This window comes from Cydia amplana, chromosome Z (assembly GCF_948474715.1).
Source record: "Cydia amplana chromosome Z, ilCydAmpl1.1, whole genome shotgun sequence".
NCBI classification, from domain to species: Eukaryota; Metazoa; Arthropoda; class Insecta; order Lepidoptera; family Tortricidae; genus Cydia; species Cydia amplana.
In genome coordinates, this window is record NC_086096.1 from 10,462,626 (window position 1) to 10,474,324 (window position 11,699).

General features: G+C 37.2%; 1 protein-coding gene across 1 annotated transcript; it reads left to right on the forward strand.

Moving 5' to 3' along the window:
* The first annotated feature begins 1,467 nt into the window (after positions 1-1,467).
* On the forward strand, positions 1,468-9,352 carry LOC134661027 (NADH-ubiquinone oxidoreductase subunit 8-like). Its single transcript, XM_063516928.1, has 2 exons — positions 1,468-1,784; positions 8,917-9,352. Exons 1-2 carry the CDS (start codon positions 1,493-1,495, stop codon positions 9,348-9,350), a joined length of 726 nt encoding a protein of 241 aa, XP_063372998.1. The 5' UTR covers positions 1,468-1,492; the 3' UTR covers positions 9,351-9,352.
* The last annotated feature ends 2,347 nt before the right edge of the window (positions 9,353-11,699 follow it).

The following is an 11,699-nucleotide window of genomic DNA, read 5'->3' on the forward strand; positions in this document are numbered from 1 at the left end:
TAATTTAAAATATTTTGTGTAAAAACATAAACTGTTACTTTACGCTAGGGCTTGACAAAATGTTCAGATGACAGTATCGATAACTTGTCGGTATATTAATAACTATGTAATCATTTCTTCACAAGACATAATTAAGATCTTAAGACCTTAAGATTAAGAAGAAGACCTTTATAACCGACTTCAAATAATAACGATTGTTATACCCTTTTTCTACTCCCGTACATTTATTTGTCATTTAAAGGGTCGTGCACACACCTTTAAACCCCTATCTTATAGTTGTCAAGACAAGTCTTTAGTCTATTCCCCAAAAAAGAATTTGTGCATACACGCAGTATCTTTTTGGCGATTTTACAATACTTCGTGTAATGACCACTTATAAAATATTAAATGAAATACAGTGTTGCCAACCTTATTTTAAATGTCATCTCTGACAATTAAGTGAACCATAGACATGTTTTTTTTTAATTTCATTCATTCTTTCCCGCCCGTACCCTCCATTTTTGCTACTTCATGAATTAAAAAGATTTGTTAAATTTTCAATTTTATTTCAAAGTAAGTGCTTGGTCGTAGAAAAAGTATTATATGCAACGTTGTTTAACTGAGTCAAAAAATACTCGTGGCGTCTTTATTAACAATTTTCGGCTTCGCCTCAAATTGTTACTCACGCCACTCGCCTTTTTTGACCTCTCTTAAACAACGGTTGCATAAAATACTATTTTGAAGGTGCAGATGTTTAGCAGTAAATTTAAACTTCACTTTCCAACACAGTAAGAGTTAGACTAAGATAAGGCTGTAACGATTTTGATAGCACACGCACTGCAGGTGTTGTTTATACATCATAATGTCGTAGAATTTTAACGTTTAAAATAACACATTTGAAAAAGTAGTCGATAAAGCAATCAAACACCGACAGATTATTAATATGTTGTAACATGACATCACTATTTTTTGATCTCACATAGACAATTTACGCACACACTTGCATTTCATTTTTGGTCGCACTTTTGAAGATTGACAGTTGTTCTTGTCTATTCTAATTCTATGTATTAATGTTAGTAGTTATTGCAGAAATGGCAGCCCAAAGAAGTCACTTTTGGCATTTAAATAGTTATTAACAGCCAGTAGCACAGATAGTATAATAGCGAGAATAGCGGTACTATTATATACTATTGCGTTATAATGAGTTTCTACCCTCATCGGCTATTTAATTCAAAGCATAACTATAATATTGTATGATAGACAAACTTAAGTCTTCACTATAAACGCATCAAAGAGAGTATATGAAAATAGAAGTGCCAAGTGAGTATTGTATTCTTTGGCCAAGACCGTCTAGCTCAGCGGTTTGATTGGCCTACTTGTAACATACAACCTATTTTAGGCGCGCGACATTTGTATTAAGCATCTGGCTCAATTAGATCAATAAGAAACGTCAAACATTGTCGCTCTTGACGTTTGCACTCGGCATACATTCCAAAAATCTTTCGAACTAACAATGTTGACAAGAAGGAGTTTATATCGTAAATTAGGAAGTGGTATAGTGACACAGTTACGAAGAAGCAGTGATGCTGATGGTTGCGACCCATGCCAATCTATTCCGCCTCCCCCGTGCCCTCCGTGTGCGCCATGCCCACCGTGCCCGCCGCCGCTTCCTCCCTTCCATCATTACCCCAGAACCGCTTACAATGTCAAATTTATATACGTAAACGATCAAATACCCACAACCACCCTGAGGGATTTCGTGGACCGAGCATCTCAGATATGCTTTTTTACGGAACTGTTCAGAGGTTTGAATTGTTATACTAGCTTTACCCGACTGCCGACAAAGGGCTGTTGTTTTATAGGTCCTGTACACATTGGTCCAAGGGGCTGGGCTAGCATGCTGGCCCCATAAGTGGTGGGTTACTTGGAGTGTGTTTGTTGTTAACGGCCGACTTTGGCTAGTCAATGATTGGGGACGATTTTACGGGCGCTCTGCGAGCAGTGTTCACATTTTGGCCATACATTCAGGTCGTTGTTACATAATTCATCACCATAGATAATATGTACCTATTATTAAAACTTCGGTCGCAGCATTTTTAAATTTAAATAAAACGAACTGTAAAAACAAATTGCCACCAATGCAAAATAGTCAGCGTGGCAATGTGTATAAACGGCGAGCGTTAGATATCGACATTAGCCCCTTAATCATCCAACAGCTGGCCCGCCATCGGCCAATGTGTACAGCGGCTTTTAGAATGTATTTTAAGTACTTATATTTAGACGATTAATTTTCCAGGTGATTGCGGTGAACTATTATTTTAAAAACTTAATCGCGTGGCCGTTTCTAGAAAGTAACCATTTATAGGAATCCATTAGAGAAATCATGTTATAAAATACGTCTTCCAGATCACTTACGGTACGCTAGGCTCACACATCAAAACTTATTATAATTTTCGTTTTTAAGATCATTTTACATGCCAAGTTCCAGAGCTAGACATTATGGTGAGGCCGTGGCTCGGATGTTTAAAATGGCATATGTCATTACATGGTATATTCAAGGTACAATGTATTGGGCAGTATGCATATGTTCCGTGCCGACATTTTTAAATACCTGACTGTACAAGCGTTCAGACAGCGGGTCACGATTATTGTTAAACAGTTAGCTAGGAACCTTTTAATTACATACATTAATTTTAGAAATATACTTCAAAAAATGTATCAAATAACAAATATGTATAGAAGATCAAAAATACTTCTATCAGGTGGAAAGAAACGCAATTGGTTGAACTTGTAATCAGGGAGAAAGAAAGTAATATATTATGCAAGCTAATGCATATGCCTGTAGGTACCCTATGGTTTCTACTGACCAGCCTAAAACTATATTATCACAAAAAGGTTGTTCAAATATTTGGTTGTTTTTATTTGAAATAACATTGTGTGCGTCTACAAAAAGCATAACAAGACGAAGGCACCACAATCATTGAAATTTTGTTATCGATATCTCCATCGTTTGTGCTCTATTGGAGAGACATACATAGATGGAGATATTCAAATCTTTTCAAAACGAAACCGAAAAAAATGTAACACCATCGTTTGCGCGGTAAAAACAAAATAAATTAATAGTTATTTGTACAACAAGTGATCAAAGTTTGATATTTCTTCGAGTGCTTATTTTGAGTCCCGTGCAAGCGAAAGATTCTATAATCTAATTTAGAATCTTGAGCGTAGTAAGGGACTCAAAAGCGCACGAGATATAAATAACTTTGATCTCGTGTAGTACACAACATTTTTCACCTGAGCAGTGAGAACATACCTATTAGACAACTTGAAAAATGTAATCCTTCTTCATCAAATCATCACTTAATACCTGCACTCATGTTTTCTTAAGATATACAAACAATTAAGTTTAATTACCGCAATGGAACACAAAAACAAAACGTAATTATAAATTCCAGTAAAATAATATAGAAATAACAAACATTAACTGACACTTCAATCGACAACTTTTTTTGTAAAAAAAAATCTTTGTAAGGTACGGTCCGAATTGCGGATACGTACTATTTGTCAACTATGGTAGAAATTCTTAAAAGTAAAATAATTAATTTTGCGTGATGATCTGTGTATTTTTTGAGTTCATTATTTTAATTGTACAATAAAATACCTAATATATAGTATTTTATCAGTTTTTATCAAATCTTAAACTTTATTTTTATTAATTAATTATTAAGAATTCATACTCGTACGTGGTTTGGAACGATGCGGTCTGAAGTTTTTCGGGGGTCTATTATAAACCGTGAATATACCGTTGAATGTCGTTTTACCTTTTTTTTTGTCTGTTTCTTTTTGCTAACAGTGTGAAAGGGACAGAGATAATGGAACCCAAGTATTTCGAACTTTTATTAGACCCCGCATGTTGAAATGACATTTGACTATAAAGGTCACTTGAATGTCATTTTGTCTCACTCAGTGAGCAAAATCGCATTTTACTCACTGTTTTTAAGTATCAAAGTACCCTTGTTCGAGCTGCTGAGGTGAAAATATAATATTAAATACGAGTATACATTCATATTTGGCAAGATATCACGGATTTATTACTGAAATGGATATATTTTATTGATGAAAATGTCATACAAAATTTTGTGGCTACGATACTTCCGAATCCCATTCTCATTTTGGCTGAATATAATAATAGAAATCGTTGCACGGAAATGTAACCGTCAAGCTATCATGTCTCTAGTGAATTTTGAATGAGTTCCTGTGGAAGACGTCCGTTAAGGCAGACTCCTTTGTATATGTAAATATATTACGCCAAATAATAATAAAACTCACTTTGTTTCGAACAAAACATTCCGGAATAAGAAATAAAAGCCCAAATAGGAAAACTTGTTTTAATAAAAAGTTTCGATATTGTCATAAGTTTTTCTGAGTAAGTACATATATTCAATACCACTTTTTGCGGAGCCGGCCACATTTTTATTGGCACGTGCTGTTAAAAATGTGTCCGACTTAGCAAAATCCTCGCGCTATATCAAAATATTTTCTTCTCACGTCTTATAAGTTTGTACCTACGATAATAAACAATATTTATCAAAAAAAGGACGTGTTTCTTAGGATTAACATGTGAAAAAGGTAGGTATACGTCATTGTAGCCAACTTTGCCCGCTTTTTTCGAAAAACCACAAATTTCTCCAAAAAATATATGACATCATATAACTTTTTTTTGCTCAGCACGTCCATACCATAGTGATCAAACGCATCAGTTTCATTGAAGAAATTTTTTAAATCGTGTTTTTACCCACTTTTTTGGCGTTTTAGAGGGCGGGCAAAGATATCCGGGGTTTGGGACAACATTGCCCACGTCAATTTGGTGTTCAAATACAGCTCGTATGATGATAATGTCTAAGGATCACTTAAAGGTTTTGGGCAATCCTACCATTCCCTGTTAATAACTTAGCGATAAGTGTAAGAACTTTTAAATAAATTGGGTGGGCAATGTTGCCTACCCGTTTTTGACCATCTCCATACAAAACTCACCTAAGCATTTTACAAAGGCTAGGGTTGGCACTTTAGAGAAAATCTGTCACAATAGTTTAATGGCCAAAAACATGAGTTTTGCTGTATATTTCACGCGTTAAAGAGATAAAACATCTAAATAAAGAATAATAAGACCAATTAAATACAGTATATATTTATAAACTTACTTTAGTGTACAAACATAACCTTCTTTTACTTGCGAAGTTGGGTAAATTTGTCAAAAGTGACAATGCTAAGCCGTTTTTGGTGGTGGGCAATGTTGGCATCCAGAGGTCTGTAAATTACCGGATTACATTGCCCACCGCCATAACTTTAGTGTCTTTAGGCCTTTTTAGATTAAACCTCAATAGACATAATCTATGCTTCACGCTTTATAACTGAAACCCGGAAATATTTGTCTCAATTTTTTTCTACTTGCATTAATTTTTCAACAATTTTTGGCCCACCGAAATATACCCTATATTTGACAACTCGCTGAAAATTCTCAAGTCAAGTTGTGCATATGTTTGGTATATAGATTTGTCACAAATATAATCAATTTTCTACTAAAAATAGCAGGGTGGCCATAAGTATTTTAAATATTTCTACATTAACGAATCTGTTTAAAATTGTCATTTTGGGCAAAGTTTCCCCTGGTGGCAAAGTTGGCTATAATGACGGTATTAACATTTTAACGGTTCGATAAGGATGAATCGTTCGACAGCTCATTTGTCAAAATCAGTTTAATAGGGCTGACGCCAAGAAGGGCTCCTCGAGCTTGTAGGAGGTTCGCTCCGTTCCAGCTTTACTTAAGGTGACAGTCCATTTCCAACCGCAGCTGCACTACTGTTCATTTTATTATGGAATTTACCAGTAGTGCAGCTGCGGTTAGAAATGGAATGTTACCCTTTGGCTGCTGCCCCACCGCCGCCGACGGTAAGCGATATGTACCTACCTAGGTACTTACTCATATATTTTATAACAAAAATTAACGATAGACCCGGTTTTAAATATGTGTCAACCTTTTAACCGCCGTAGACTGATATATAAGCGCTGGTGGCCTAGCGGTAAGAGCGTGCGACTTGCAATCCGGAGGTCGCGGGTTCGAACCCCGGCTCGTACCAATGAGTTTTTCGGAACTTATGTACGAAATATCATTTGATATTTACCAGTCGCTTTTCGGTGAAGGAAAACATCGTGAGGAAACCGGACTAATCCCAATACGGGCCTAGTTTACCCTCTAGGTTGGAAGGTCAGATGGCAGTCGCTTTCGTAAAACTAGTGCCCACGCCAATTACTGGGATTAGTTGCCAAGCGGACCCCAGGCTCCCATGAGCCGTGGCAAAATGCCGGGACAACGCGAGGAAGATGAGACTGATATATAAGACATACAAAATAGGACTCATTTTGCTGCTGTCTGATAAATAAGACAAAACTTCGTGTAACTTCGTACCCCCCGGCGACACGAGCACGCTCGATGACGTATTCTATGGCGGTTAAAAGGTAAAAGTTATATTTTAGTAGGTACATACGTAGGTACAACACGGTGTTTTTTTTTTAAAGTCCGTTAACTTCGGGGTATGGCTAAGTACTTACATTAAGACGTAGCGCTTTTTTGGATCACAATACGGCTGCCATAAATTTAATTAAGTAGCAATCTTGAGGCCTTTCTCGAGGGACTTCGGGGATTCGAAAATTTTTATTTTGACAAATGATCATTTTTAATAGGTACAAGCTTTTGTCACTGACTGTACTTTTCTTTCCACAGACAACTATAATATTTTTCAAACTGGAAGGGTACGATGATATATGTCAATTCAATACAATTTTGCGACATTTGGCTTTTTTAATATTCAGTAGAAATGGTTTTCTAATTTTTAAAAATCATATAATTCATATACTTAAGTCAGTGCCTTTTCTAAAGTTAGGTATAAGTAACATATAGCATCACGTGTCTATATTTGTTACACGGTAAAACATTTCAAATATTTAAAGTCTTAATCATTATAAAATACATACATACTTACAGTATCCGTTAGTTAGGTAGGAATATGTTGATTCACTGGGTGCAGGTTGTTCGAATGCCCCATTCGCTTCACGAATCTGCCTTCAATTTGGCCACGGACAATGCCAAAGAATTGGTATTGTTCGTCGCCAAATTAACAGATCCAGATTACACAGACGCAACACTCGTTCCATTAAATTGGGATTCCGTTTCTGCAGTCGCCCGTAACTGGAATAAATGTCACAATTATGCCATCGTTTTTATTAAAGAATGTCCTGTTTTAAATGCATCAAACTGCTACTTTCCCGAACTAGTGTGGGAAATAGCACTTTCCGTGCGTGTCGAAATTTTACAGTGCCATATGTACTGTAAAACGTTGTACGATACACGTGCGAATAGGTAATTCGCAACTCGTGTCGATTTAAAAACACTCCCTTCGGTCGTGTTTTAATTTATCGCCACTCGTTTCTAATTTCCTCTTTTCCGCACTTGTATCGTAAATAACTATTGCCAGTTAATGTAAAACTTTGATAAAATGTAATAGTACATTATTGCAGAGGCCGGGAAAGGGCAATTCGTGGATGAGTTTCGATTTCGCTTCGCGTCGTCCGACAAAGAAGACGAATCCACGAATTGCTATTCCTGCCGAGGCATATATATAGTGCTTTTCTCCAAACATGCGAGGAAATAAGGTAAAATAATAATAATTTAAGCATCAAGCATCACTGAAATCGAACCTTCACATCAAAAATGTCAAAAACAATTTCCCTCTTTAATTAATTTTTAAAAGTTAAGGGTACAAACTTATTCTGCCAGTCAGTACCATTCAATATTCGTTCATTCAATATAATTGTGCAATATAGTTGGTCAAACCAATTTGTCAGTCAGTAAGAACCAGGAAAACTATACCCATCCTTTTCTTTTGGGTGCTAGTACTAGACTAAGACAAAAATAGTATGATTCTCTCTGTCTATGTTTGAAATGAGAAAGTCCTTTGACAAACTATATAAGCTTTATGAACACGGATGAGATCCTTAAAAAAATATAAAAATAATCTTTGATTTTATTAAGCAGTATTCGCACGATCATACACGAGCACAATGGTCTTGTAAGAACGAGACAAGTAAGGTCGTTTATTTTACTATCTCACTCTATCCTATAGCTTGAAATGATAGCTGATCGGGTCGTGTAGACGCGGCTCGCGGCTATAATAATTGGATGTTTGCGTTATTTATTTTTAAAAAGTAAAAAACACTACAGTAATAAGTTATTACTGTAGTGTTTTTTTCATTCCCGTCCGCTAGAACAGGACAGCGATAGTTTGATTTTTTTAATTAGAGTTTGACAATAACGAAGAACTTCCCGTACTATTTTTTCTACAATAAGGTGAACATTTCCGAGCATATTGGAGAAAAGGTATTTAACTTACTTATAATTCGTTTTGTGACGATGTATTACCCTGAAGATACCCGCTTGTTACCTATATATTTTAAACTGTACCAATATTTTATAGAACCAAATTTTACCAAGAAATGGGCGGTAAACCATTTGATCAAAATTTATCGAATGGCCTCGGCGACAAAGAAGTGAAACTCTCTGAAATGGGTCGCGCGATTAACGAGTGTGGGCATGCGGAGTCCCCAGGCAGCACTATTGCAGATTATTCTTTCCTTGTAATTTTATCACGTTTTCTCATTGCAGAAAACACTATTTCGAAGAGAGGTTTATTACTTTGGTTTTAACGAGGGTTTGTGTCTCGTCGAGACGCTGCTATGAGTCAACAGTTCAGAACGGATTATATCAGTAATCCAGTTAAATAAGTCACGAGCACGTAGTATCGCTAAAAACAAATGTTATTATAAACTTAATTTAAATTGTTCCTTAACATTAGTCGTCTGAAAGCAAATTTCGACTTACAGGTTTTGCTGTCACCTTGGGGCACGTATTTAAAGAGCCAGCCACGATAAATTACCCTTTCGAGAAGGGTCCGCTCTCCCCCCGGTTCAGAGGTGAGCATGTTTTACGTAGATATCCAAGTGGGGAAGAGCGATGCATAGCGTGTAAGCTATGTGAAGCCGTTTGTCCGGCGCTGGCCATCACAATAGACGCGGAAGAGCGCGCCGATGGCTCACGGCGCGCTACTCGCTACGACATCGACTTGACAAAGTGCATCTTCTGTGGATATTGCCAGGAGGCCTGTCCGGTGGACGCAATCGTAGAAGGGCCCAACTTTGAATATAGCAAAGAAACTCATGAAGAATTATTATATAATAAAGAGATATTGCTGACCAATGGCGACCGATGGGAGTCAGAAATTGCTAGCAATATCAGAGATAATCATTTATACCGCTAATAAGAGAACACGTAATTCTTCAAAACCTGGAATTTCTTCGCATGCTTATTAAATTTAATAGAATATTGTTTATTTGAATATGATGTACGTATTATGATATAATTAAAGTTTCAGTTATATCTAATAGTAGTCTGAACAAGCATACTTTGCTGCTGACAAACAGTAAGGAAATTACAATGCTAATTGAATTGTCATTTTAACCTCCGGGCCTAATAATTAAGCTTTCACAATCCAGAGGTCTCGGGTTCAAACCCTTTCATCTTGGTAGCACAATTAGTTTTTCGGAACTTAATCATGTTCGAAATGTCATTACGTATTTATCCATCACTTTTGGATGTAAGAAAACATTGTGAGAAAACCGGACTAATCCCAATACGGCTTAGTTCCCCTCTGGATTGAAAGGTCAGATGGCAGTTGCTTTCACAAAACTAGTGCTTATGCCAACTCTTGGGATTAGTTGCCAAAGCGAACCCCACGCTCACGAGCCGTGGCAAAAAGCCGGGAAAACGCAAACAAGATGATGATGACATAAAAAATCTAACATAAATAGTATGTATAGATTCGATAGGTATATAGGGAAGCATAATATTTCTACATTGAAAGTTTGTAAAAGTTTCGCTAGTAGTACATATCTACAGAAACTAAAAAGCGAGCGTTTTATTGTTCACTGGCTTTGCTCTACGGTGTGTTGGTTAGAGACAAGCACACGTGGAGGTCGTTGCATTTTACGACTGCAGTTGCATCAAACTAACTGAGACTTATTACAGTGGGTATGAAAAATGAATAGCAACGTTTCCTACTGTTCTAGCAGCGTGTCCGGCGGTCCAGTACAGATATCTGGCTGTTCCTGCATGCCGCTCTGCTGATGCGCACGGTATGTACTCGTAACAATGCGTTTATTAAGAAAAAAAAAAAACATCGGGTTGCACTCAGGGAGTGCCGGCAGAAGTGAAAACTCAATCACTATTGCAAAATGTCTGCAGCACTATGTATAATTGAGGTTAACGCCATCTAGCGTTATTTCGTCGCATTACTTGAAACCCCTAAGCACATCACTGTTAGTACTCGAGTTATAATACCAGTTAGATGGAAACTCACTAGATGGCATTTAAATCAATAAAGAAAAACTCAATGACATTGAAGTAACAGTTTTTCGATCAGCCCTAGTAGCACGGTCGCATTTTTATCGTTTATCACCATGCCTGTCACGTTCTAACAAGTATGTAAGTGCGAAAGTGACGGGCATAGTGATAGTCGATAAAAATGGAACCGTGCTGAGCCCGCAGGTCACGTGACCGTCTTACGGTCACGTGACACGTTACGAGTTTAACATTTTTTCCCCATCACAAAAAGTGCACAGCAGCGCCGCAAAAATGCGCATTTTCCCAGAGATAAGACCAAGCTACTCGTAGATCTGTTTTTCACCCCTGATAACCCCCATATAGCAAATTTCATCGAAATCGTTAGAGCCGTTTCCGAGATCCCCGAAATATATAGAAGAATTGCTCGTTTAAAGGCATAAGATAATTTGCGTGATTGAATAACACACATTCAAAACATGTAACTTACACTTGTAGTCGTACCAAAGCAAACAGACGTTAGCCTTCACTGAGCGAATATTCTTATTACAAGTGCATTAGCAGCAGAATTTAGTCCGTTATTTCACTTAGAACGTGAAATAATTAGCCGCGAGATGCGACGGAGCAGCCAGCCGGGCCATTCGTTAGGGAAATGCGTTCGTTTAAAAGGCCATTAAGGCCACCGACACGGAGCCCGTGATGTCGACATTTAATGACCCCGATTAACAAAATGAAACCTGAATTACCTTCTCAGTAGGTATGTAATAAATATTACATACCAAGAGTGAAAAACTGAACGTTGCGTATTGATGTTATCCGTAATCAAAGCTAAAGACTTGTGTTAAAACCGGGAATCCCACTTGTGTTATATTTATCACAAATAACACATCAATAACTCAAGAATATTATTGCGCATTATTATTACACACTAATAACTACCCTACTGACCTCCAGCTTCGTAATAGGAAGGGTCACTACCGATTCGGATAGAAAGTGTACAAGTGAGGAGTATCTACAAAATATAGCACTGCCCAACTCAATGTGTGTTGCGTCCGTTCCTGACCATTGCCCCCTTGATCAAATCATCGGCTTCACAATGCACATAGTGAAACGATACCGCACTTGTGTTGATATGTATTCAACGGAATTAAAACAATAAAACGATGTTCAACACTTCACCATTATATTGACAATAAAGTATTCTTTACAATCAACCGTTAGGATTCCAAACCGTCATACGACTGAACTCGTTTCAATCCGATGCCCGTCA

Coding starts and splice junctions, on each gene's coding strand:
- LOC134661027 (XM_063516928.1), top strand. CDS start 1,493: ATGTTGACAAGAAGGAGTTTATATCGTAAATTAGGAAGTGGTATAGTG. Junction 1,785..8,916: donor TTTTACGGAACTGTTCAGAG/GTTTGAATTGTT, acceptor TTCGACTTACAG/GTTTTGCTGTCACCTTGGGG.